The following is a 22,408-nucleotide window of genomic DNA, read 5'->3' on the forward strand; positions in this document are numbered from 1 at the left end:
TGCCTCCAGAGTCAGCCAGCCGCCTCATCATCTCAGCTGTTCCACTGGGCAACTCCTCCCTTTCTGTATATCTAAAGCCCACTTGGGGCGCCTGGGTGGCTCAGTCGGTTAAGCGTCCGACTTCAGCTCAGGTCACGATATCGTGGTCCGTGAGTTCGAGCCCCGCGTCGGGCTCTGGGATGATGGCTCAGAGCCTGGAGCCTGCTTCCGATTCTGTGTCTCCCTCTCTCTCTGCCCCTCCCCCGTTCATGCTCTGTCTCTCTCTCTGTCTCAAAAATAAATAAACGTTAAAAAAAAATTAAAAAAAATAAAGCCCACTTATCCTTGAAAGTAAAATTCAAAATTCAAGACACACTTCTTCATGAGACCTTCATGCTCCACACTGCAATATCTCACCTCCAGGCCTTGTCTACATTTAACTATTCTCTTATAATTTTACATATGTTCGTTTTGTATCCCACACAACTAGCTGGAAAGGAAAGTTATTAACCTTTACTGGATGTCACTGGCTGTCAGACATTTCATGAGATATAAAACATCTGGGTACAGGGGCGCCTGGGTGGCTCAGTCAGTTAAGCGTCCAACTCTTGATTTCAGCTCAGGTCATGATCTCAAGGTTTGTGAGATCGTGCCCCACATTGGGCTCCGCATTGACAGCCCAGGGCCTACTTGAAATCCTCTCTCTCCTCCCTCTCTGTCCCTCCCCCACCCTGCTCAAAATGAATAAACAAATTTTAAAAACATCTGGTACATAGTAAATACTGTTAAAACTTTCATTCAATTACTGACTCACATTTTTTTATGGACAACCTTTAACTGTGTATGGTCTTAATGAAGCAGTCTTAAAGAAGAAAATAATAAAATCCAGAAAAAAAGGGAAATTTTTAAAAATTATTTTTTAAGTTTATTTATTTTGAGAGAGAGCACATACGTGAGTGGGGAAGCGGCAGAGAGAAAGGGAGACAAAGAATCCTAAGCAGGCTCCACCCCATCAGTACAGAGCCTAATTCGGGGCTCAATCTCATGAACCCTGAGATCATGACCTGAGCCTAAACCAAGAGTCAGATGCTTAACCAACTGAGCCACCCAGGCGCCCAAAGAGTAATTAAAAAAATTAAATGCTCATGAGTCCAAGAAAGAACTGCTTCCATCTCCTTTCCCTACTAAATCAATCATCCAAGTTGTTGAAAAAAAGAAATGTAATTGATTTTCCCGAGCCCTGTCCACTTTAGGAGGGGAACTGGAAAAGCAACAGTAATCTGTGAAGCCTGAGTAATGAAGAGTTAATTGTTGCTCCGGACTAGATACACCACAGACATGACCTACAGGCTTGAAAACCAGCACCTGTCACCACAGCCACATCAGACACAACCCACCAGTCTTTCAGAGCTAGAAGGAAACTCAAAGATTTATCCTCATGTTCAAATGCATGTATCAAACATGCATTTAACATACTCATTACCCAGGATCTGCAGGATCCTTTCCTATCTCTTACTCAGTTAAGAACTAGCAGTTTCTGCATAAGAGGAAACTATTTCTCAGACAAGGGGGTCTCATTACTTTTGAAGATTTTTAAAATTTTTTTTACCATTTATTTATTTTGGAGAGGCAGAGAGAGACAGAATGTGAACAGGGGAGGGACAGAAAGAGAGAGAGACACAGAATCTGAAGCAGGCTCCAGGCTCTGAGTTGTCATCACAGAGCCCGACACGGGGCTTGAGCCCACAAACCGTGAGATTTTGACCTGAGCCAAAGTCGGACATTTAACTGACTGAGCCACCCAGGTGCCCCTGAAGAATTTTTTTTAAATGTTATCTCCGCATGCACTGACACAACCAGAAATAACCAGATGCATGTATAGCAAATGTGCATGTAGTTTGTATATGCTATATTCTCAGCCCAAAAGTTTTAAGGGGGAGTGTAAAATGTATCAGTAAGCATTATAAAAAATCATAGATGTTTCCAAATATTTGGATTCTCACTGGCTCTTACTCCCTTTTCTGCCTGCACTAGGAATCGAACACAAGAAATACAGCCAAACTGACCCAAATAGTGTCAATGAATCTTCGATAGAGAAAAGACTAACCAAAATGAGAGCCAAGCTTTTTGACAAATACATGCAACAAGACTCAAAATACGCCAGTCAGCTTAAGCTATCTTAGCTCATCATCATTTTTGGTGGAACATGCTTAGAAAACTAACAACTCAGCATGTCTAATAAGCCACGGATTCCACTCACAGCAGCAGCATTTATTACACATGTGGGGAAATGGTCATTTTGTTGTCACTTTGTGACCCCAAACTCAGGCAGAAAGCACAAAATTATCTAACCATTTGAGGACAGAGGCAGAAATTTGTCCTCTGGTAAATACCTTTGTATATTTGTAAAGCCAAATAAAGGATGCCTGCTTTCTGCTTTGTGCTGAAAACCACAGCACTCTTTGTTGGGAACATGGCTTTGGTCAACTCAGGAGTGACAGTGACAAGGGGAAAAGCACATGGCAGACCCAGGAAACTGTAAGCAATTCAGCACAGAAAATCACCACCCTTCCCCTAGGGGGAAAAGTCCTTATGTCTCTTTCAACTTGTCAACGACACCAGATGGGAAGCAGTTTAAAACATGTATGAATTTACAATGAAAATTTTCAGAAAAATAATTTGTTGAGTAAAGCAAGGTACACCTTATTGAATATGCACACCAGTTTTCAGTTGCCCTGATCTTCATACTTAAAAAAATATATATTGTCTCAGGACATAAATACTGTTCATCATTTGAAAACAATATTTAAAAGGAAGATAAGCGGCTTCCTAAAGCAGTTAGTCATATATTTATTCTTCAACACAACTGACCCAAATATTAAAATGGTACTTAAATGTTAGGTCACTTATCTTTTTCCTGCTGGTGGGCATATATGTGCACATATTCACACACATGGTTCAGCATTTTCAAGCAGGAGAGAAACTCAAGATTTTTAACCTGAAAGCATACAAGGTGCCCAAGTTTTTTCACCCCAATTCACAGGACCTAAGGGGACTCATCTGCTGTCAGCCTAGGGTCTAGTTTCCTTTATAGTCATTCTTTGGGAGTCCCCATCATGCCCGTGTCAATACTGACGTTTCCATGACATTGTCACAGCCTTCTCTACCCGGGTGTCTATAATAGCTTAAAGCAGTCTAAGGAAAAGTTCTTCAAGGTTTATGGGACAAAAGATTCTAGAAAATAATGATTTATTTAAGTTCTCATGATCCTCAAAATAAGGCTATTAAGATCCTTACAAAGACTAAATTGTAATAAGCTCAATTGTCATCATCACTGAAATTCACACACACAAAAAAAACCCTGCAAGCTTCAGTTTTGACTCGTAATTTTAGTCCTACAAAGAATTTTAATGAGTAAATCCTGCCAGATTTCCAAACCGAAGCCTCATGTGTTTGAAACACATCTTCATCAAGTGATCAAGATTATCTAAATTGAATTTAACTCTTTATGCTTGGGTAGGCAAACTGACTACTACATTACCATTAATGCAAAGGGATTTATTTTCAGCTACGACCTTCAGAAGTCTGAAAAGCTGCACATGAAGATCAACCTCAAAAAAAGAGAGGGGGTGGGGAGGAAGCTGGTAGTTGGTTTCAAAGTGATCTCTGTCCAACACAATAAATCAGTTTTCTAGTCAGCAAATGCAAATACAAACAATAAAAAGCCTTTTCAGGGAAACTGTAATTTGACTCATTGTTTAGAACTGTCTAAAGACACTCTGAGTCATCATTTCACTTCTTTTTAATCTCCCATTAGGATTAGCACTATATGGCTACGTAATAATAACAGCTAATATTTATTTGGTATTTCTCATGTTATCATATGCTAGGCACTACTCTAAGCCCTTACATGGATTATTTCACTCAAACCTCATAGCTGTCTATGAAGTGGGTAGTATTATCATCTTCACTTCACTGATGATGAAACCAAGGCACAGAATTAAATAATTTGCCAAAGTCCACTAGTTAGTAAATTGACACTCCATAACACTTCAGCATTTTGCAGTTTTTTCAGCCATTATCCTCTTTGAACCTCACAATGCTTGTGATACTGATGGGATAACATAGCATCACTTCAATTTTACAAATGAAAAACTAGGGCTCCAAAACATGGACTTTTCCAAACTAAAAATGAAAGAGCTGGAACAGGAATCTAGGTTTTCTGAGTCTGTATTCTTTCCTTCTCCTACTACACAAGCTGCCTTTTTTTATTGTAGATATTCAATAAAAATATTTTCATCAAGCACTGATCACTTTTCAAAGTTAAAATTCTAGATTTCTCGGGGTGCCTGGGTGGCTCAGTCAGTTGAGCGTCCGACTTCGGCCCAGGTCATGATCTCACGGTCTGTGGGTTCGGGCCCCGCGTCGGGCTCTGGGCTGATGGCTCAGAGCCTGGAGCCTGCTTCCAATTCTGTGTCTCCCTCTCTCTCTGACCCTCCCCCGTTCATGCTCTGTTTCTGTCTCAAAAGTAAAATAAACGTTAAAAAAAATTAAAATTCTAGATTTCTCAAAGCATAATTCTAGCTCCAGATGGTTCTCGTGATATCTAATTCACCCTTTTATCTCCAGCATCAAGTACAGTGCCTAGCATGCAGTAGACTGAGTCTGAGTATTCTCAGATACCCTTCTTCCTCCACCAAATTTATTCCTCTATGTTCATGCTAACTTGCCACCCTAAACTGGCTTCAGAAGCACAGTCTATCCCCACAAGTCATCACTTTGAGGAGACCAAAGTCTACAAAGAAGTTCACAATCTCTTTTCCACAATCCAAAACCCAAAAAGCTATGAAAACTCTGTATTTTAAGTTTGATGCTAAAACCCATTGGATAACCTTCAAGAAGGCTCCCAGCGACCCCTGCCTCACCATATTCACACCAAAGTTGATTGGTGTGACCAACAGAGTATTGCAAAAGTAGGAGGATGTTAAAAAGACTGTGGCTTCTATCCTGGGCTTTCTGTCTCTCTAGGATCACTCGCTCTGAAGGGAAGCCAGCCGCCATGCTGCAAGAACACTCAGGAGCCAACGAAGAGGCCCTTGTGGTGAGGAACTGAGGCTTGCCAACATGCACGTGAGTAAGCCTGGAACAGCTCCACCATCCCAAGATGACTGAGGCCTCACTTACAATTTGCGTACAACCTCATGAGAGACCCTGAACCTGAATCATCTGGCTAAGCCGCTCCTGGATGCCAGATTCACAGAGTCAGTAGGTGATAAATGTTTGTTCCTTAAGCTGCTAACTTTTGGATGTAACATGCCACACAGCAATAGGTAACTAACACAGGGACAAAATCTGTTATACGCTGGCATAAGGCTACTTACAGTCTCTATTTATATACCCCTCCCCCCCCCACACACACACATCCACTTATCGTGAATATCCAGAAGATGAGCTGCACAAATGTTAATGTGCTTGTTTTATGAGGTGCCACCCCAGACCTGCCAGGGATGATACAAAATACATGGTATATACACCATATCACCTAGCTGGAATCTGAAAATTTTCAAATCTTGACACACCCCTGGCCCCAAAGGTTTCAGGTAAGGTACTGTGAACTTGTATTCACTTTTTTTAAAACCCCTTTTTTTATTAACCCCACCTTGGCATATTAGAAATATGATTTTTTATAAGAATTTCTTTACCTCTTAGAATCTCCACCACATAACTCAATACTTGGTTACAAATTCTTTTCTTGGGTCTGTTGTTTTATAAGTTAACGTTTGTCTTTCCACCTAAAAGCTAAACTTCTTACAGGGAAGAGTCCTCCCTCTGTTTTATCATCCCCGCCAGAAATCCTGGATGCTAATGGGCACACAACAAGCTCTGAATGAATTCTTGTAGAATTGAGTTCACAAAGCCATACCGACAATTCCAGACACATGGTATTAGTCCAGACCCCACCTCCCCATACTCTCACACTCAAAAACTATTTATCTTTAAATAACTGTCCCAGAACATGATGTAAAAACAGTGTCTGAAAGAAAAAAAAAAAAACTGGCTCTCTGTGGAATTCTGGAAAATTTGCACATCCTCCAAGTGCCCTTGTAAACAGCTGCAGATGCATGAAATAATCGTTATCAAGGGAAAAGATCTATTAGCCTCCTGATGATTGGCCCATCTGAAACCTTTCAACGAAAGAGCAATTTTACCTTTCTGCTCTCCTCCCTTGCACCCGCCCTCAGGCAGTAAAGAAGGGTCACTAATCAGTTTTTAATTTTCCTTCCTAAGGAGATATTCAGAACGGAGCTGTAAGAACTCAGGGCAAAGCTTTACAAAATAAAGACCAAGGAAGAACTATAGACCTTTTAGATAAATAAGCATTTTTTAAGCCAAAATAATTAAAATGCAATGTAGTAAGTGTCGCTCTGAAAAGAAATTCCATGTAAGCAAACTCTTTTCTAAACTGGAAAAAAAAAAAAAAAAAAGATTCCTTGAGACAAAAGGGTCTCTCCTTCTTATAATCTACCTGAAAAGAGAGCCACAAATCCACATGCCAAGACTGCAGAAGGAAATCAGGCCAGACTGTACGCCTATAAAGATTTAAAGAGAAGGAGAGAGGGAAGAGGGAGGGCTTGGGAACATGGGAGGGGATGGGATTGGCAGTAAACCTAAGTGATTTTCAATCAGTTCTGACCTCTTCCTTTATAATCAGCTCCCAGCCCTTCCCTCCTTGCATGCGGCAAAGGAATGAGGGGCGGGTAAGCACCGAGAAAATGACCAGATGGGAAACCAAGAGACAGGGTTCTAGGACCCTATGTTGGGCTCTGGCAAATCGCCCCTCATTGGTCCTCTGTTCCCTCGCCTGTAGAATCAGAAGACTGGGTGGAACAATTCCGAACGTCCATGCCAGCCCTCTCTATTCTAAGTGAAATCCGGTCTGCTATAATTCACGCCATCTCTTACACATTCTCCCCCTGGTGTCTGCTGTGTTTTCTGGCAGCATCTTGGGGCTGCATGAAGTGAGGCCACGTGACCACACACAGGTTAGGTGCAGAGAATCAGACGGCTGAACTGTTGGGCAAAAGAATGAGTGGCTGGCAGGAAAAAACAATGACAGGTAGAAACGGGTTTGTGTGAAAAATTTGTCCTGCTATGGCATTACCTAGATTCTAGACACTTGAGGTGTTCTTCGCTAAGGAACTGCCTATCGCCAGCTTATCTGTTGGGATGTTTCAACTGTTTCAATACTACCAACTTTCAAAGTGTGCAATCCAGACACAACTGTAAAGCGTACCCGATGCCAGTTTCAATACCACTAAGATTTGCTACAATTGTCCTTAGTCATGGGGGATGTTAGTCTAATTCCATAAAGCCATAGTTGCTTCCTAGGCTTGAACCTGCACTCCTGCTAGGAATCCTAGAAGTTCAGGGTCAAAAGGACGTCACAAGGGTGAGGAGAGGGTATGTGTGTTCAGAAGTAGTCTTGAAACCATCTACATCATTTTCCTAGAAGGAAAACCTTGCACAGAACACTGCTCAGGGCAAATCTCTAGCAATCTCTTGGTATGTTTCAAGGTAACAGATAAAATCCACACACCTATTTAAATATTAGCTCATCTAACATGCTACACCTTCACCTATCAAAACTAACAAAATTGGGGCACCTGGGTGGTTCAGTCAGTTAAGCTGCTGACTCTTGATTTCAGCTCATGATCCCATGGTTCGTGAGTTTGAGCCTCACATCAGACTCTTCATTGACAGCGTAGAGCCTACTCGGGATTCTCTCTCTGCCTCTCCCCAGCACCACTCACGTGTGCACTCACTTTTTCTCCCTCAAAATAAATAAACTTGAAAAACTAATATAATTATTCATAAAACATGCAAATACCCTTTTTCTAGTCCTCTATCAAGTGGTTTACAGAAAGAGTATATAAGAATCAAAGGCAAATCCTTTATACACAATGTAAATAGCAACAGTCAAAGGATGCACAGAACAGTTTTTGGAAATCTAAATATTCAACCAAGGTTTCAAGTTATAAAAGCAGTAGCTGCAACTTCACTAAAACAATCCTTCTATCAGCCCTTCAAATATGACAAATATTTACTGAGCACCACCATGTGCCTGACACCCTTCCAGATTCTTGAGGATTTTATAGTGGATAAAACAGACAATGTTTTACAGCCCACAGGAAGTTTACAGGATATTTTTTCAAAAGTATTACATATCAAATTTCTTTTGAAGGGAGTTCGCTGTGTCTCTTGGACTTAGATGCTGCTTCCTTCCCCAGATTAGGAAAGTTCTCAGCTATAATTTGTTCAAATAAACCTTCTGTCCCTTTCTCTCACTCTTCTGGAACTCCTATGATACGGGTATTATTTTGTTTCATGGAATCACTTAGCTCTCTAATTCTCCCTTCATGGTCTAATTTCCTGTCCCTCTTTTTTTCAGCTTCATAATTTTCCATAATTTTATCTTCTATCTCACCTATTCTCTCCTCTGCTTCTTCCATCCTCACGGCCACTGTAGCTAGTTTATTTTGCATCTCATTTAGAGCATTTCTTATTTCATCATGACTATTTCTTAGGTCTTTGATCTCTGCAGCAATAGATTCTTTGCTGTCTTTTATGCTTTCCTCAAGCCCACTATTAGTCTTGTGATTGTTATTCTAAATTCTTGTTTGGATATATTGTTTATATCTGTTTTGAGCAATTATCTGGCTGTCATTTCTTCCTGGATTTTCTTTTGAGGAGAATTCTTCCATTTCATCATTTTGGCTAGGTTTCTGTCTTTCACGTGTTTTAATAGCTTGTTACATGTCCTGCACCTTCGAGTACTACTATATTAAAAAGGGGTCAGAGACTGTCCAGGGTCTGGAACTTCAGGAAGCGTTTTTGAAGTGTGTTGTGTGCTCTTTGTTGTTGCATTTCCACTACTCTATCCCACTGGTCGGTCCTCAAATTTGCTTTAACCTGGAGTGTTTCTTTGATAAATGACAAGCACCTACCTTACCAAGGAACTAATAAAAGATGCATAAAAATAGGCATGTAAATCAATGGAACAGAATTGACAGTCCAGAAATTAATCTCCACGTTTATTGTCAATTGATTTTTTGGTAATAGTACCAAGACAATTCAGTAAGAAAAAATAATCTTTCCAAAAACAAGCTAGGACAACTGGATACCCACAGATCTATCTATATCTATGAATCATGGACCTAAATGTAAGAACAAGGCTATAAAACCCTTAGCAGAAAACATAGGAGTAAATCTTCATGACCTTGTGTTAGGTGACAATTTCTCAGATATGACTCCAAAAGCACAAGGAACAAAAGAAAAAATAAACTGGGCTCCATCAAAATTAAAACTTCTTGTACATGAAAGGACACTGTGAAGAAAGCAAAACAAAAACCCACAGAATGAGAGAAAACATTTCTAAATTAAATATCTGATAAGAGACTTGTATAAAGGACATATACAACCCTTAAAAAAAAAAACTTTTATACTCAATGTTAAAAAGACAACCCAATTTCAAAATTTGGCAAAGAATAAACATCTCTCCAAAGAAGATATACAAATGGTCAATAAGCACATTAAAAGATGCCCAACTTCATTATTTATCAGGAAAATACAAATCAAAACCACAATGAGATAACACTTTACACACAACAGGATAGTTACAGTCAAAAATACATATTATAACAAGTGTTGGTGAGAATGTGGAGAAATTGGGAACCTTACACGTTGGTAGGAATGTAAAATGACACAACCATTATGGAAAACAGTTTGGCAGTTCCTCACAAATGTTACACCCATCAATTCCTAGGTATACATCCGAGAGAAATTAAAACCTATGTCCACATAAAAACTTGAACATGAATCTTCTCAGCAACATTATTATACTAGCCAAAGTCCATCAACTATTGGATGGATAAATAAAGCATATCCATACAGTAGAATATTATTCAGCAATAAAATGACATGAAATACTGATACATTAGGAATGAACCTTGAAAGCATTATGCAAAGTGAAGGAGCCAGTCACAAAAGACAACATACTACATGAACCCATTTCTATGAAATGTCCAGAGTGTGAAAATCTATATAGACAGAAAGATTAGTGGTTGCCTAGCTAGGGGGGTGTGGGTGGGAAGGTTAGAAAGACATATGGAGTGGACTGCTACTAGGTATGAGGTTTCTTTCTGGAGTGATGAAATGTTCTAAAATTGCGGTAATGGTTGCACAACTCTGTGGATATATGAATTGCACACTTTAAATAGATGAATTGTATAGTGTGTGGCTTATATCTTAAAACTGTTTTTAAAAACTTAAATTAAGAAATTAAGCACTCAAGCAGGTGCACTATTTGTACCCAGGGAACCTGGGCAGTAAAGAGTAGAAAGATGCCTTTGCTTCCTCAGGTTCATTCATTTATGTCAATCTAGAGGTATCTTTTCTTATTCAGATTAACTCGTGGATATCTACTACTCCTTAGGAACTGGGCTTGACTGGAGATATCCCATAAAAAAGACTTAGTCCTCTCCCTCAAGGCTTTCCATCTCTAATACAACAGCTACCACTCATCTTAGCACGGAACTAAGGGTTATACATGCAGTATCTCAGGATAAGGTGGAAGGCCTACCCTAATTTTCAGATGAGGAAGCAGACTCAGAGAGGGTAAATGACTGGCCAAGTTCATAGCTTGAACAAATGGGAGGGAGACCCGAAGCCACATCTACCTAGACAAAGCCCATGCTCTCTTCACCTTACTATATTCCTCCCAGGGTGAGGTGGACAGGACAGCAGAGGAACTGCTGCAACGAAATGCAGGCTTGATCAGGATCAGAAGAGGGCCTCTCCTGTGCTACACCAAGGAGAAGTCTTCAGAAAAGGTCACAGTTCATTGAGGGCTGGGACTTCAATCAAACAAGAGGAAGCTGGGTGGGGCTTTACAGGCTGAGAAAAAGACACAGGCAAGGGAGAATGTGGAGCATTCAGACTTGGAAGCATCTCAGTCTGGCTACAATACAAAATAGGTATAAGGAAAAGGTGGGAGAAAGAACAGAGGGAGGTGAGTCCGATCACTAAAGGGCAGGAATGCCGCCCTGCGGCCACCATGAAGGAATTTAAACCTGAGCTGTAGGGGTCGAGATGAGAAAGACCACCCTATAGGTAATCACAAGGAGTTAGTGCTAGAGACAAGGGCAGTGGTGAGAAGGCTACTGCAACTGTCCAGCTGACACCTGAGACAGGTCTAAACCACGGCAGGAGTAATGTGAGGAGGAGAAACAAATCCGGAAGATGTTCAGGAGTTGGGAATTCCAACGCCTGGACGGATGTGGAAATTTAAGGAGAGCATGTGTGCCAGAATCCTGACCCAAGGGATCGAGTGAACACTGTCATGGCCAACAACACCCACAACTCCCTCCTTCCTTCCTGACTGGGCCTCTCCCCCACGAGGTCACTTGCCTCAGGGAAACTGATTCCACCCCTACCCAGCCCCATGGAGGACACGGCACTCCAAAGGTGATCCCGTTGCCATTATGGCTCAAGAATGACCACAAGACTCCTTCTGCTAAAAGGCACAAGGGGAAGTCTGCTGAGGGACTTCTGGAGGAAGGGTCTTCTCTCCTAAAAAATAGGCCATCTCTACTCCTATCTCACATACTGCCACGTACGATTATCACCTCCACAAACGTCTGCTACCCCCTGCTGATGACACCCTCCCAAGATGTCAGAGCACAGAAGAGATGGAGAGAAGCTGGGGCCTTGATGTCATCAACCCACCCTCAACTCCTATCCTTGTCCCCAGAGTCCCTGATAGGTGAGCAAACAAACTTCCTCATATTAAAGCTGTTTGCAGTTGGATCTCTGTAACTATAAACCAAAGCATTTTAACTGGTAAAGACCAAGTGTGGTCTCATTCATCAAACTAGGCAGCACAGAAGGAGCAGGACTAGAGGGAGCAGAGGGGTAGTGATGATGGGCTTAAGCATCTTGTGTGATACCGAGTGGGCAATCAGAAGTAAAATTCAGGTGAGAGGAAGGAAGTCTGGCCTAGGGGTACAGATGTAGAGTTTCAGCCTTCCAGTGGTAGCCGAGGCAATGTGAGGCGAAAGAGATCTGACAGATCACTTGTATATATGAATATCAACCACCCTATTCCCCAATTTCTAACACCCACCCACCCCCTCAGAGAGACAGCATCACTTTGGGCAGGAACAAGGGGTTAGATATCACAAACTGGAATTCACAAAGAAATTTATTAGCAAATAATAGTGCATAATAATAACTATCATTTATTGAGCACCTTTTAATCCTATGTGCCTAAATTTTTTTCTCAAATTCTACAGTCATCCAGCAGCTATCATGCCCCCCAACTTACAGATGAGGAAGCAGAGCCTAGTTCCAGGGAAGAGTCAAGCAGAGCAGGGTTTGAACACGGGATGGGGGTGGTGAGACGGGAGAGGCTGAAGGTGGTCACACAGCATCCAGGTTAGAAGCCTGATTCATGTGTGACACATGAGGGCCATGACTACATTGGGATCATTAAGTATGGTAGAGAAAAACCAGTTTTGACAAGTGATAGTTAAGGTGACAGAGGCTCCAAGACTGCCTCTCAAACTCAGCTCTGAATGAAGACCAAGGTGGGACCCAAAACTCAAACAGTCTTTGTTAGGCTAGCCCAGGAATCTGACCCTCTCTCGGGCCACTGTTTGTCTGGAAAGCTGTATTCTGGGACACCATCCCCACAATGCCGGGAACCCCTGGCATCATAAACTGTGCTTTCTCATGTTCTTACACATGTCATTTCTAAATAGTCTGTTGCTACATTTGGTTCTGTCTTCAGTCTTGGTCGGCTAATTCCTCCCCCACTATCTGACCTTTTGGTTATTGTCCATGGGGGCTAGCACTCAGCACCTCTTGGTTTTCCTTGCCTGCCACCATCTCCCTTGTCCTAACTTCCTCTTGGCATCTCAATACCCTTAAAAACAAACTTCTCACACATTTGGAAGCCACTGCTAGGCCCTTTCATGTCTTCAGGATTATTATTCGGAAAGCCTCTGGGGGAGCCATCTCAGCCTTTGGGGAATCTCCTAAGCAAAATGTTTAGCTAGAGTAATGGATTAACAGTAGGCAGCACTAAGGAACAGTGGCTGTTCCACTTAAACAAACAAACAAGAACTACATACATGGCTCAGAGGATGCAAGAATGCAATCCACATTTTTTAGAATGGTACAGACTCACCAAAATGTAGTTAACAGGCTTTTCAAGTCATACACTAAACAGGCTGGTTCCTGACCTTAACGCACCTAGGCTATACCTAAACAAGTGATGCCTGGTCAATCTTAATACATGAAACTTAGAAACACATCTTGTGATGCAGAAGAAAATGGCAGTTACTCATTACAACCCAAAGCAGGCTGATGAGGAGCACTGAGGCTGAAATATTGCAGACAGCTCAGACAGAGCAGTCAATCCCAGAGAAGCTGGAGAGGCATGGTAAATCTGACCTCTGACTTGTCGTGTTTATATCTGGTCTGCAGAAAAATACACTGTGCATAGGAATTGAAAACTTATTTGTCATAAAAACCCAGTATTTGAGGCACCTGGGTAGGCTTAGTCATTTGGGTGTCTGACTCTTGATTTTGACTCAGGTCATGATCTCACGGTTCATGACATTGAGCCCCGCATCGAGCTCTGCCCATGGAGCCTGCTTGGGATTCTCTCTCTCTCCCTCTGCCCCTCCCCTACTTATACTCTCTCTCTCTCTCTCTCTCTCTCTCTCTCTCTCTCGCTCTCTCTCTCTCTCTCTCTCTGTCTCTCTCTCTCAAATAAATGAAACATTTTAAAAACATAATATTTAACTTTTGACACTGTCTGTGCCAGTAAGCCTTACAGCAGTGTCAGATGAGGTTTACGCAGCTTCAAGAGTAAAATGGGTGGCATGGCAAGATTAAAAATTACACAATGGCCCCAGATTGTGTAAACCCACACCGTGAAACCAACGGACTATGTCCTCACGTGGTGTACAGAATAGGAGACAAGAAAAAGTAACTAATGTGTGAGAATCTATCTTCCACTCTCGAAACATGCCCCTCTTCCAAAAGACTCAAGTTCTAAGTGGAAAGTTTCTTTATTTTAGAAATAAAGAAAGAGAGAGACGGAAAGACGGAATACTAACCTCTATGATACAAAAAAGGTATGATTCGGGTTTTCTGAAAAAGCCGCTCATCAGCTGTTCGGTGTGCTGCATACATTCAGTCCACAGCACCATCTCATTTTCCACCCATTATCAATATAAAAATTAGAGTATCTTGGCAACAGACTTTTCACAGTGAGGTTTACTTTATTCTGAGACCCTTTCTAGTAGAAATAAAATGGCAAAGGAACCTCATTATCCATAAGATTTTCAATGTGCCCTGTTCCAGCTGTAACATCACTCCTTTCAACTCTCTATTCAAACGACAGTTAATAAGCATCTATTGCATGAGGTGTGTAGCTCTAGCTGCTAGGGGACCACAGGTAGGGGCTCACAGGCTACCGGAGGAGACAGATGTATCCAGAAATAATGCTTGCAAGGCGCTAAGTGCTATTACAGGGCGTATGTGAGGCCAGGACTAGCACTTAAGTTTGCCTGGTCAGCCTGGGTTGAAGGCTTCCTGGCAAGTAGGACACTTGATTCAAGTCTTAAAGGATGAATCCAGAGGAGTGTGTACTTAGGGAAAGGTAAAAGGGTACACCACTCAGCAGGAATCCAGTGCCTAAAAAGGCACAAGAGTCTGGTACACTTGGGAAAGGGAACATTTCCGTGTACCCACAGACCAAGTCATTTGGGTAGGCATTCAGAACTGCTAAAGGTCTAGATAAGGTAGGGTGCTAACGCAAACAACGCAGTTTGGAATTTATGTCTTTTGCCCCTCAGGAGACATTTGGTAACAGCTGGGGATATTTTTGGTTGTCGCAAATGGGCAAGAGGTGCTACAGGCATCTCGTGGGTAGAGGCTAGGAACACAGTTATCCCACAATGGACAGGAAAACCTCCCACAACAAAGAATTGTCTAGCCCTACACTGAGATACAACTTGACACAAACCATCAGAGAAGAGTTTCCCACTTTCTTTGTAAGTGTCTTAATAAAAATAACAAACTACTGTCCATCTGGCTGATCAAAAGAAGAGTCTGGACCTCTGTCTCTACTATTTAGATTTAACTTTATCACCACCTACTATGGTCAGAATGTTTGTGTGCCCCTAAAATCCATTATGTTGGAAACCTAACCCCCAAGGCATTAGGAGCTGGGGCGTTCAAGATTACTGCTCTTACAGAAGAGGGCCAAAAAAGCTCCACAACACCTTCTGCCATGCGAGGGTACACAAGAAGGTTTTCACCCAGAAAAAGGCCCTCACCTGACCATGCTGGACTATGAGAAATAAATTTCTTTTGTTTATAAGCCACCCAGTCTACAGTATGGGTTATAGCAGCCCAAATGGATGAACACACCACCCATGCTCAAGAGCAACAACAGCTCTGTATTATTATCATCATCATTATCATTATCATTATTGTTAGTAGACTATGTCCAACTTGGGGCTTGAACTCATGACCCCAAGATCAAGAGTCGCATGTTCCTACAACTGAGCCACCCAGGCGCCCCCTAACAGCTCTGCATTAGTTGAAGTTTAGTTCAAAGTCAGTTCAAGTTTAGCATTACAGAATTCAAGAAAAATTATATTAACAGGACTAAAAAAAAAAAGTGTGGTCCACCAAAAAACAAGGAAATTAGAAGCACTTGGAGAAGGACAGCCATTAGCTGCGAGAGCATTTACAGTTTGGGGATCTTGATAAGGCTGTATTGTAGAAATGCAATTTGCTAAGAAAGCAGAACTTATGTACTCTCAACAATAACAAAAAGGTAATTTATGTGAATTACCTCAGTGGTGGGATGGTGGGAATCCTTGCACAACTTATATTCTACAAAATCATGTTGTACGCTTTAATTTCATTTGTCAATTATACCTTAGTAAAGCTGAAAACAGTTTGAATAATTTTAAAAACAAAAAAGAATTTGTGAAGGAGGATTAATATAGGAGTCCATCTTAAACAGACACAACATGGACATTCTATTTGAATTTCAGAAATGAAGACGCAGTGTCAGTGACGGCTACATCTAACCCAGTCACATCTAATTTACCAACCAATCAAGACCCACAGCCAATCTCACATTAACAGTAATGTTGGTGTACGATGACTTGCTTCATCTTACGTTTATCAGGTCCCTGACTCTGTATCTTATGAGGCTGATGTTAAAAGATACAGGTATTCACCTATACACTTAATATGATTTATGAAACACTACTGCTTTTCACTGTCTTCCTTAATCTTCTTAGGCGTTTTCCTCACCAGTCCAAATGGAGGAAAAATTATAATTCTCGGTAACTGAGATGCATATAATTTAAGTCTCCACTTTCTGTTTTTCTAGTTTATTAGGAAGTTTCTGATTGAAGCATCAAAACTGACTCACAATATTCCCTCAGAAACCTCAGGATGATTAGGAAGTAACTTCATTTAAAAGTTAATGGGTAAACTGTACCCTTCAAATGTGTGAAATTGTGTATCTCAATAATGCCTTTTAAAAAGTTAATGGAATTTCCATCTTGCTGTCATATTGGTTTCATTAATTTAGTCAAATACAACAAGGGAAAAATGAGCACCTCAGTGTTTATTACATTACTGCTTAGAGCACAACAGCCTCCCTGAAACAAAAATATTAATCCAGTTCATATTTGTAGCAGCAACTTTGAGGACTAAATTTCTAATAAAACCTTGTGATTTGTTTTTCCCTGAAAATCTTTTGCTAATCAAATGTCAACTTACACCAGTAGTTTGAGCCACAAATTTTGCTCTCTCAGACAACAAAAAGAAAGATCCTTACTTCCCCCAGCACAGAGAGCAACAAAGGACGTAACAAAAGTTTCCCTGAGCAAACATTGCTCAAAAAAACCAAAAGACCAACCACAGCAGAAATGCTTACTTAAATAAACAACAGAGATAGCAGCATAGAACAAATAGCTAAAAGCTATTGTGTGGGGGTCAACACACCACCAATAGCTTTCAGTTTATATAAACCTTATTTATAAGATTCTTATAAATCTTAGATAGGGCTCAAACTGCATGCCAAAAACTTCCAGCTTGTCAAGGTGAGGTTGCCTCTAAAAAAAAAAAAAAGAAGCAAATTTCTCCATAATGTTAGTATGAATATGAATACAAATATATGTTTTTTTAATAGAAAATTATTTTCCATTTAGTTGCTATTCATCTTGACATAGAAGACGTGTAACCATCGTCTCAAGGCTGAAGTGCCTTTCCATGGGAACAAACACATCAATTTTTTTTCTTGTTGATGAAAGACTTTGATCTAAGTTGCAGAAAATCACTTCATAACTAACTTTGTAATGTGGCGCTTAAACAAATCCAGAAAGTGTTTTTCAAAATGGCACACAGAAAATATGTTTTACCACGCTTCTCTATTTCTTCTACTTAAATTTACTATAATTAATCTTTTTTTAAACTCACAATACATTATTATAACAGCAATACAAGCAAATTCTTAAGTGACTATTTAATAATCAGTAAAATACCTTCCATGAAGGAATGAAATTGGTAATTTTAATGCAAAATTAATGGTCTTTATTTCATTTGAGATAGAACATGAAAAAGGGTCATCTCAAAATGTTAGAAAATACTTTTTAAAAACAAAAAGATTTTTCTATTTTAATTTCAGGAGGGAAATGGGCTAATTGATGTCATATGCTTAATTTTGACTTTAATGATAATAAAAGTTTTCAAATGTACTTTTCCAAGGGGAAACACCATTATAGTTATTGGCTATTTCATTTACATTTTAGTTTACTGTTTCACTCATAACTAAAGGAGTTAAAAAGAAAACGCGATGTACAGAATAATAATATACACATATCCATTCAACGTTTGAATACCATCTACACGTGAGATGCTGTTCGTACATTATTCCATTTATAAATACACATATGTGTTTAATTTAGTACATACCACAAGTAGATAGGTGCTTAACACATGCATTTCATGGTAGCCTGGTAGTTACAGATAATGTGGTTAACTTCAGCAGACAACATCTGTGTTACACATATGGCCATCAAAATAATTGTGGCATGCTTTTGTGACACTGAAAGAGGCCAAGCCTGTTGCAAAATGATTACTTCCAACAAAAGCCTGCTTAAATTATTGTTTAGTTAAATGGCACATATCCAAAATTACAGCATTATAAAGTTGCTATTGCCTTTGAATCACTCACCAATTTTCAACATATTTGTAAAACAAGATAAGCACCATCAGGTTATAAAAAGCAATTATGGATCAGGATTTTTTATTCATGTTTCTTTGACAAAATTATTCCATTTGATCCTGAGTCTTGGCTGCTCTCTTGACAGAATAATGTACATGCTCCACAGCTGACAGGGATATGGCTTTCATGATTAAATAGGAAGCTCACACTCCAGATGACTTTATAGACTTTGCACTTCAGAAAGATTTCTTTGTTGGTTTAGTATCAGATCATCCGTTATCTTTTTCTAATGGTTTCTTTCCCCAAGCCAAAGAGAATCTATGTATTATCAAAAATTTATGGGTTTTTTTTTTATTTTTGCCTATTTGCACAGTACACCAAAGAATGTTACATCATCTTGGAAAGTTCTTTTCCTGATTTCATGGGGGTGGAACACAAAGCAAAAGGTGAAAATATAAAATATGAAACACCCTTTTCCAAGAGTCTTTTCCTGGCTTTTAAAGGAAACACCAAACGAGAATCTGATTGACTTTTGCTTTTTATAATTACTGGAAAACAACTGCTCAAAACAATTTCCTAAAGGAAGGGTTAACTTTATCTTGTGACTTTAATTGATCATTTTTGCCCCCGCCCCCATCTCCAGCAGAAGAACGACACCTGTGAAATTAGAATTCTGTACACCAAGAATGGTAACATCAAAGCTGAAGCTTTTAGCCAGGAACAGTTACTCTGGCGTGCATAAAGCTATGTAAAAACTGATTCACACAAGGAAATGACCAGGGCCTACGCCATTAGGATTAACTTCTGACATACAAGACTAGAAGAGGATACTGGCAGCTTGAACTTCTTTCTCAGACCTCCAGCATTACCAGGATGGAGAGTGGGAGAAAATGGGGGGGGGGGGGTAGCCCCTCACCAGACTCAGCTGCTAAGGTTACTTAAAAAGCTCCCGTGATTTAAATACGGAGAAAGAGAAACAAAACGTTCCGAATTCCGATCACCTTTTGGTAACTACGTGGTTGCAAGAGCAAAACAAGCGCGCAGGCGCGTCGGTCAGGTTGTCAACCATAAACATAAGAACTCTTCAAAATTAAGGAAGTGGATCTCTGCAATCTCCCACAGCCTTTTTATTTGGGTTCTCTAGGTTAATAGTAGTGATTCCATTTTAATGACCTACAGACAGGCGCAAAGTTATTTACCGAGTCGCTTTGAGAGATGTTTACTTAAATATGGGGATAAAACCAGTTCGCTTGTGGAACTGGAAATTATCTTCCGTCCAAACGTAGCATTACTCATCTACAAACCCAGGGAACACAATCACAGCCACCCAGTAAATGTGTTTCTGCGAGTCAACTAGATTACTTCCCCAATGACACTAACAGAAAAAAGCCTCAACAAAGCCACGGGAAATCGTGCCTTCAACACTGTATTCAGCCTGTATATTCAGGTTTGCGCGTCTTTGGAGCTACGGGGGCCTTAGATGCTTTTGGAGGAAACCGGTCCCGGGAAGAGTTTGGGTCTCAGTTGCAGGACTGTGGGTTGCAGCTGAGAGTCGATGAGCGAACACCCTTTGAGACGTGAAACTTACTTCCCTTTATGAAGGGACTCGAAGTGAATCCACCCCGACACGTCCACACTCCACCTGAGCGCAGGGCAGCTGCGGCTCCTTCCCACCGCGCAGAGAGCAGTCGCCGGCCGAGACCCGTGACAGCCCTCAGACAAAGCCTAGGACCCCCGCGCCCGCCCGGCTGCCGATCCCCGGAACACGCCCCCGGCCCGCGCCTACCTTGATGCCCTGCTGCTGGGTGGTGAGGGTTAACTTGGATTCATTCAGAAGCAAAACTTCGCAGTAAAATTCTTCTGGAACAGCGCAGAAGCAGCCCATGTTGGCTGTGGCCGTCTCCAGCCAGGAGAGAAAGCTGCGACCCAGGCGCCGAGCCGCCCCCTCCCCTCAAGCGCGAGGCATTAATTTATTGTCCGCGCCGGGGCCAGGGCGACGGGACCGGTTCCCGGCGAGGTCCAGGGCCGCGCGGACGAGCCGCCCGGCGCCGGCTGGAGGGAAGGAGGGCGGAGAAGCCCGGGAGTCAGCGCCCGGGAGCCGCCGGGGAAGCGCCGGCGGAACTGAGCACAGAGGGCGGCGGCGCGTCCCCGCGCATCCTGCGGCTCGGGCTCCTCCGAAGGCGGGGGCGCCGCGGCCCCTCCCGCAGTCCTGGGGACGACAAAAGTCGTCTGGCAATGGGGGCAAGAAGCAAGAAAAGGGAGGAATGCGAGCTCGGGGCCCTCCCCAGACGAGGAAGCCCTTGGGAGCTGTGCAGCCCCCTCCGCCTGTCCCCGGCCGGAGTGCTACCGAGACACCCGGCCTCCTTCCCCTGCGGAGTCCCCGGAGGGCTCCCACTTCCAGCTCCGACCCCACCCCGCAGCCCCCAGTCCGGTCCGCCGACTGGGGAACACTCGGCTGTTCCTTTGTGTCAGGGGTACCCGCGACGTCCCAGTCCCACGGCAGGGCCAGTGGCGAGGATCGTCACTCAGTCTACCTCGGCCACCCGGAACCCCGAGAAGTATCGGAAAGGGCAGCGGGCTCCTTACCAAGACCGGCGAGTGCAAGTCAGCTCGTGGCGGGACGCGGCTCCCGTCTGGGGACCGTGGAACTCATCACGGGGGGTTGCGTGTGCCTAAGTTCAAGCTGGCCCTCCGAGAACGCCTTTGCTGCGGCGGCGGAGCGCTGCTCCTCCGGGATTTTCAGAGAACTGGGGAGTCAGAGGGCTTGCGGGCGCGCCGGCAGGCGGAGAAGCGGGCGCCCAGGCTGGGAACGCGCTCTCGGGCGGGTGGGGGTGTGCCCTGGGCGCGCAGGCCGCGGCGGCTCCCGGGAAAGTTCTCTTGGCTGCGCGAGGGGTGGCGCCCGGGGCGGGAGCAGCCCAGGTGCAGCTGGGCCGGGCCCGAGTGTCTGCAGAGAGCCCTGGAACGAAGCTGGGGCCCAGAGGCCGGGAAGGGGCGCCCCTTCCGGGCGGGGTCTCGGCTGAGAGCGGAAGGCGGAGCGGAGGTGGTCCAACGACGAGGTGCGGGCAGGTCCGCACCGGAACCCGCGCGCACCACCCCGGCCGCTCAGCTGTTCGGAGCCCTGGTTCTGATTGCTGTAGCCGTTTCCCGGGGAGACGGAAGGTTGGCTCTAGGAAGGCCGGGCGCAGTTCTGCTCGGACCCTGGCGTTCGGCGCTCCCAGTCCCACGCCCTCCGCACGGCGGGTCGTGTCCAAGAGTGGCGGGCACAATAGCTCTGAGGCTGCAGTGACCCCTGGTGGGTCCTCGAGTCCGTGCACAAGCAGCCGAGGCTGAGCGCAGGATGAGGCCGGCCCCGCTGGACTTCGGAGCAGGTGCAGTCGGTGCTCTCCAGCTGGGAACCAGCAGCGAGTTAATGCGAGCCGAGAGGACGTGGGCCGGGGTTGACGGTAGGCCTCCCAGAAAACTTCCCTACTTTATATATATTGAGTGTTAGAGCAAGAGCTTTAGCATCAAACATAGTTTTGAGTTCCCTCCTCTACCACTTACAAGCTAGGTGGTCAAAACTCACAAAATTTGCTTAAAACCTAGGACATTAGTAACTTAAAAAAAAATTTTTTTTAAGAAAAAAAAACCGAGAATGGAAATGAACAATTTGCAACTTTAGAAGGAGTTTCCTTCCATAGTGATTTTCCACAAAGGACCTTCTAAGGCTTCTCCTTTCCTGATATCTCAGCCCCTTCTAAACATGAATTACCACAATCCCCAAAGTGCAATAGATAAACCCTCATGTTTAATGCGAATTTTACCTAAAGCTAAGAACCAAGCCCTGTTGTATCTTCCAAGCCTTCTGTGAAATTGAAGCAGGTTTTGAATTCCTAATCAAATTCTGTGTCCAACTTTGGGCTGTACTGTCAATGACATGAGCCAACACATTATTTTGAATTTTAGCGTCTTTACCTCAGGAGGCTTTTCTGTAACAGAACGTTCCTGACATAAATTACCAAATGTGATTGAAAGGCTTCATAACAGACTTCCATTCTTTACCACAATATCCAATAGGGTCACCTGTGCTTGCAAAAACAAAAGATAAAGTCCAAGTTGCAATGACTT

At 42.8% G+C, this 22,408-nt stretch overlaps 1 protein-coding gene across 5 annotated transcripts in view; it reads right to left on the minus strand.

Annotated features, from left to right (window-relative positions):
* The window catches only part of EPB41L4A (erythrocyte membrane protein band 4.1 like 4A), a 248,884-nt gene extending 228,379 nt beyond the window's left edge, over window positions 1–20,505 (minus strand). For all 5 annotated transcript variants that reach the window (XM_019838062.3, XM_019838060.3, XM_019838064.3 and 2 more), the window contains exon 1: window positions 20,088–20,505. In XM_019838062.3, coding sequence (XP_019693621.2) covers window positions 20,088–20,186 — 99 coding nt within the window. In that variant the 5' untranslated portion in view covers window positions 20,187–20,505. The remainder of the gene's footprint in view (window positions 1–20,087) is intronic.
* Window positions 20,506–22,408: the final 1,903 nt, after the last annotated feature.

Source organism: Felis catus, chromosome A1 (genome assembly GCF_018350175.1).
Source record: "Felis catus isolate Fca126 chromosome A1, F.catus_Fca126_mat1.0, whole genome shotgun sequence".
Lineage (NCBI taxonomy): Eukaryota > Metazoa > Chordata > Mammalia > Carnivora > Felidae > Felis > Felis catus.